This window comes from Cryptococcus neoformans (genome assembly GCF_000091045.1).
Source record: "Cryptococcus neoformans var. neoformans JEC21 chromosome 13 sequence".
Classification (NCBI taxonomy): Eukaryota; Fungi; Basidiomycota; class Tremellomycetes; order Tremellales; family Cryptococcaceae; genus Cryptococcus; species Cryptococcus deneoformans.
Window position 1 is genome coordinate 300,001 of NC_006682.1, and position 5,000 is coordinate 305,000.

The following is a 5,000-nucleotide window of genomic DNA, read 5'->3' on the forward strand; positions in this document are numbered from 1 at the left end:
CTCAACTAGCTGATTGGCAAACTCCACTTCGGCCCCATCCATATTTTGCCTAACAATTATGACCGGCAACTCCTGATCGACAAGGTGAGGGGATGAAAGATGTGTGAGGATGTTCCGGATTTGAGTAGACAGAAGGGTCGGCAAGTTGGGTAATCGGGTTATGCGGACGTCGAGGTCCTCAAGATTGTCTACACCGTAAAGATCATTGATGATCTGGGGACTGACGGCTTGGCCGAGCCAGAGCATCGCAATTTCTCCGTTAATCATTAGATAAGCGCCTTCCGCTACCATCCAACTATGGCTGTTGCGCATAAAGCGAGGTAATACTAGACGCCCAGTGTTAGAGTCGGCAAAGCCGGCAGCGGGTGCAAGGTCGTGGATAGCCAACAATCGGGGATAGAGGAGCATGAGGACACGGGTTGGTGGGAGAGCTTTGACGTGGCGAGTGTAATGCATTCGAACATCAGAGGAGACGCTTCCACCTAGACAATAGTCAGATATCTGATCGAGTCCACACAGGTAGCAAACGCACCTTTGATGGGTTTCGACTTGGTCATACAAAGTGCGTATAGGGGCAGGAGCTTGAAACCTTCCGGTAATATGAGCTAGGGAAATATTAGTACAGATAGGGCTTTAAACAAGGTGCGTTGACTCACCTGGCCGTGCTGGACAGCAGGTGCGCAGTGCTTTCTGTACATGAGTAACACTCTGTTCGCCCTATCCGTCAAAGATTTCCGGATATCTCTCAAGCTTCTCTGCGTAACCTGTGATAACCCAGCTTTGAGAAGGACAGCTACACACGCTTCCTGGTCGGCAAATTTGAACACATTGCCAATCATGCTTGTAACCACAAAGCTCATATTCAAACATCGAACCCTTCGTTCTCCTTCTTTACTAGTGTAAAGGATGGCAACTTGGATGAACGCAGGTTGCCGGTCGTCTAGTCGATGTTCGTGTTTGAGCACAGCGGTGAACGATTTGGCAGAGTCAATCGTAGCGTATTCCAAGTCGGTGAGCGAACGTTGATAGAAATTACCCAGGTGGTCAGAGACGCGAAGACCGTTAGAACATCTCACTCGCACAGTAGCATTGTAAGCCGTCTCCCGAGTGAGCACCTGAAGAAGTTCGCTATGAATCTTTTCCCTGTCTCTGACTACATCAAACCTGGGGTGGAAAAATGTCTCACCTCCCGTTCCAGCAGCGAGGGCACCAAGACTGGCAATATCGGTATAAGCGCTGGGGAACAAGAAGAGATTAACGCCGACACCTGCTTCGGCAAGTTGGTCGGCCGTGGTGAGATACCATTGTGAAGGGGTGAAGAGTGTCCGTTCTTTGTCGGTGTTGTAATAATCGGGATTCTCTCGTGTCGTAAGGGTACCAAGACCATGTGTGGTCAAAGACGTGAGGAAGAGATTGATCTGGCCACCGGTGTGCTTCTACAAAGATCATTTAGCGATCGTTGTGTTGTCCTAATTTATGTGAACATTCACTTACAAGACCAGCCAAAGCTCCAACAATAGCAGAGCCCGCGGCGACCCTCCCACCCTCTCTTCCTTGCTCCGCCAAGTTCGGCAAAAGTTCCAATAGATGTTCAATTTGCGCGCGGGATTCTTGCGGATCAACGAGGAAGCCAGCGGTAAAAGGTATAAACATGTCATCGAGATCTGAAACGACTGCCTGTGATGGCGCATGCAGATGAGACTACCATGTAATCAGCGTCTGGCGGACTTGGAGACACGATAGACTTACGGAAAGGTTCCAGAAAGATACAGTTTCTCCCACAGACACGAATCCAATTCGTTGTCCTTCTCCCAGCAGCTCCTCTTCCACATTCCCGCTTTCTTTGCTTCCGTAGATAGCCTTTCTGATCCTCTCACAAACTTGTCTGGCAACTCCATTTTCTCCCGCATGTGCGCTGACATCAAGGACAAAAACACGACTCAACGCGATAGGTTTTCTGAATTTCTTTCTCTCCTTTTCCTTTTCCTTTTCTTTTTCTCTCTGTTCTTTTCCAGTAGGAATATGGGGTTGACTTTGTCCAAGAGACGCTTGCAGGCCACCCAAAAGATCGTGCGCTGTCGAAGCGAGCGCGTCCGAGTCAATGGAGTCGAGTAAAGACCCAGAAGGAGGTTGCAGAGCCCAGTACGAAGGAGGTACAGGAAAGTCAACAGTGCCAAATTGAAGTTCCGGCCTTTCAGCATGATCAAGACGTTGGCCATTGGGAGCGAGATGGCAAAAGTACTGCGGCGGCACTGCAAAATCGTCAGATGTGAACCAAAACGGTGAATGAACGACGATGTACCCTCATTGAGAACTCCACATAAGTTACACGTCCACTTTCTTCCACCATCGACAAATCTAATCCATGGGTTGATGTACCCTCTGCATTTGTCACACCTCGGCGGGCCTTGTTCATCTCCTTCCCCCTCCGCTCCCCATGTTTCACCCTTAAATGCTGGGGGATCGAAAGCGCTTTGCCCTGAAACCCAACTGGAAACGCATGGAACAGGAGCTTCGTCGTACCGTAACGGTGCAAAAGGTTGAACCAGGATACCGAAAGGAAGCGCGGTAGTGTCGAGAAGCTGACCATTTGACGGAACGCATGGAAGCGTAGCTCGAAGATGACGAGGCAATGAATTGCCTAGGAGTCGACATTAATTGATATACCTTTGCGCTAGAAGATACAAGCATACCTTGGTCCACGCCCCTGTAATCAGTCCCTACCAATGGAATCAGACCACGGGTTTGACAACTTAAAAAATCCTCGTCCTCGTACAAGTTTTGATCCAGCTCCTGAGCTTCAATAGGGTTTGGCACTTGACTCGGATCTATTCTAACCCTCATCCCGCTCATAGTGGGTCCGGAAGAATGAGGTGGCGGTGGAATATGGTTTGGAGGTGGAGTAGCCCTCGGCGACTGCATTTCTTGTTGCTGCTGTTTCGGCTGTAACTGTTGTGAAGGATGTATCGCGTGATAACTGGACTGCGTAGGAGCATATGGTCCACTTGGTCGAAGATCTTTTTCGGGGACATTATGCAATTGAGGCATCGAATTTGGGTCCAAGTGCGCCTGCTGCTGGTACCTTTCAGGCTGATAGCCCGGCTGAGCTGCTTGAATGTACTCTGGTTGCGGCCATTGTTGCTGCTGAGGCGCTGGGACCTGTGGGTGGCCCGTCAACGAAGGATCTATGGCGTATCTTGTGCGAGGCGCCATGTCAATTCGTTGCTAGAAATGTATATCGATATATCGGACGCGCGAAGTACGGAGAAACGTGGTGGAAAGAGGACATGGACAAATGGTGGGTCACTTAAGCTCTAAAATAATTACATCATTAAATTGTGTTGGACGACCAGGCAGCTGAGAGAAGACGAGGAAGCAACAACGAACTATACGTAAAAGTAGAATGTATCTTCCTTAGCCAAGGAGTTGCTAATAGCATAGTTCTCCTGCTATATACCCTCAATGCAAGTTCATTGAATCGTCTTCCATCCAAGAAACTCGGCGCCTAGACACCCCAGATATTAGGACCTAGCAACCCCTTTTTACGTCTCCTCGTCTTTTTCTCTCTTTAGTTTCTCTCTCACGACTGCCGAACGCAACATAAGGTTGAACCATGACAATAAGCACAATCACAACGCCAAATTCTCACAGCCACTCATTTTTCTCTTCCTACCGAATGATGCACAGTGGCACGCAGAGCTGAGTATGTTTGGGGCTCCAATTGTGGCCCTCAAAGGAACCACGCTTAAGCCGCTGTACGTACCTCAATGACAAGCTTCCATTGGAAGCTCTTCTAAGATCGGAGGGAATTGGGTCTGCCAAATTACAAGAGATTTGGTATATTTGACTGTGAATGCCCTTCTATCCACACAGACAAGTATGCTGCCAATGTTTTCTCCGACAGTGGTTCTTTCGCCCGGATGACTTGCTATCAAAAAGTTGGAGAGTTACAAGGATGTGGTATCTTATGGTCAGGATGTCTGCAGTGGATGAAATAACGGCGTTCCCGACACCTTTTGCTTTGAAATTGCATTACTTTTCTTTCCTTTTTCAAATAATGACATAAATTATCTCCCCAGTTTTTATCAATATTGCGTTCTCTAATTTCTCGAGCGATTCTGCCCCATGTTACTAATGAGGTAGAAAAGAGAGGACGAGAGAGCTGCATGAAAGGAAAAGTTCGACGTGAGAGAATCGAGATAATCCAGCCGTTCAATCATCTCAATGACAACAGTCTCCAAGCTGTCCACCATTGTCTCGTCTTTTTGCTTTTTGGTGCAGGATAGCTATTCTAAAAAGGGATTTTTAGAAGGTAATCAGTCTGGTCAATCATAACTTGTGAGATTGTGGCGGATTTAAGGGAGGGAAGAAGAATATGGCATTTGCCGAGTTAGAGGTCGGTATTAATCGATGAGTGATTTGGCGTGTTTCCGGTCGAGAGCCGCCTCAAAACGGCTGTATTAGAGCCTATTGCTACAACGTGAGGATGACGATGGGTGAGGGGGGTGAAAATGAGGGATCGACTTATATTATTGCGAAGCCCACACTGTCAGCCAACGTCTGTGTCGACATTATTGAGTTAAGCGCTTTTGGCAGGTCTTCATAAGAAGACAGATGATTGATGAGACAGCGTTCTCCCAGATCAACTAAGACAAACTAAAGTCATATGATTCGGAATAAATGTCACTTAATGAAATGAATCTTGTTGTCATATCACTCTAAGGCGGTGCTTAAAGAAGTGAATGATCCCATGCTGGTTGGAGTGAACAAGGCAATCACAGACGTGAGGCAGCTGAGGACACTGTCAATTTCCACACTCCAGGGATGGGTAACATCCATGTGCTCATGGTTCACGAGACTCTGTGCGTAAAGTCAAGTAATACAGAGGTAAGACACAAGATCATGGCTCACAAGTCTTTGCGAGGTGGTAGCATATATGAGCTCGTCTGAAAGTCTTGCGACAACGTCGCTAATAAAGGCGGTTCGGAAGTAGGCGCAGC

The 5,000-nt window shown here is 47.8% G+C and overlaps 1 protein-coding gene across 1 annotated transcript in view; it reads right to left on the minus strand.

Moving 5' to 3' along the window:
• Positions 1–3,254, minus strand: part of CNM01000 (ER to Golgi transport-related protein, putative) — a 3,535-nt gene extending 281 nt beyond the window's left edge. Inside the window, exons 1-7 of the mRNA XM_568412.2 lie at positions 2,694–3,254; positions 2,303–2,641; positions 1,750–2,252; positions 1,495–1,701; positions 657–1,436; positions 533–605; positions 1–482 (exon numbers count right to left, since the gene is read on the minus strand). The exon at positions 1–482 is cut by the window's left edge and continues 34 nt beyond it. Coding sequence (XP_568412.1) covers positions 1–482; positions 533–605; positions 657–1,436; positions 1,495–1,701; positions 1,750–2,252; positions 2,303–2,641; positions 2,694–3,213 — 2,904 coding nt within the window. The 5' untranslated portion in view covers positions 3,214–3,254. The remainder of the gene's footprint in view (positions 483–532; positions 606–656; positions 1,437–1,494; positions 1,702–1,749; positions 2,253–2,302; positions 2,642–2,693) is intronic.
• Between the last annotated feature and the right edge of the window lie 1,746 nt (positions 3,255–5,000).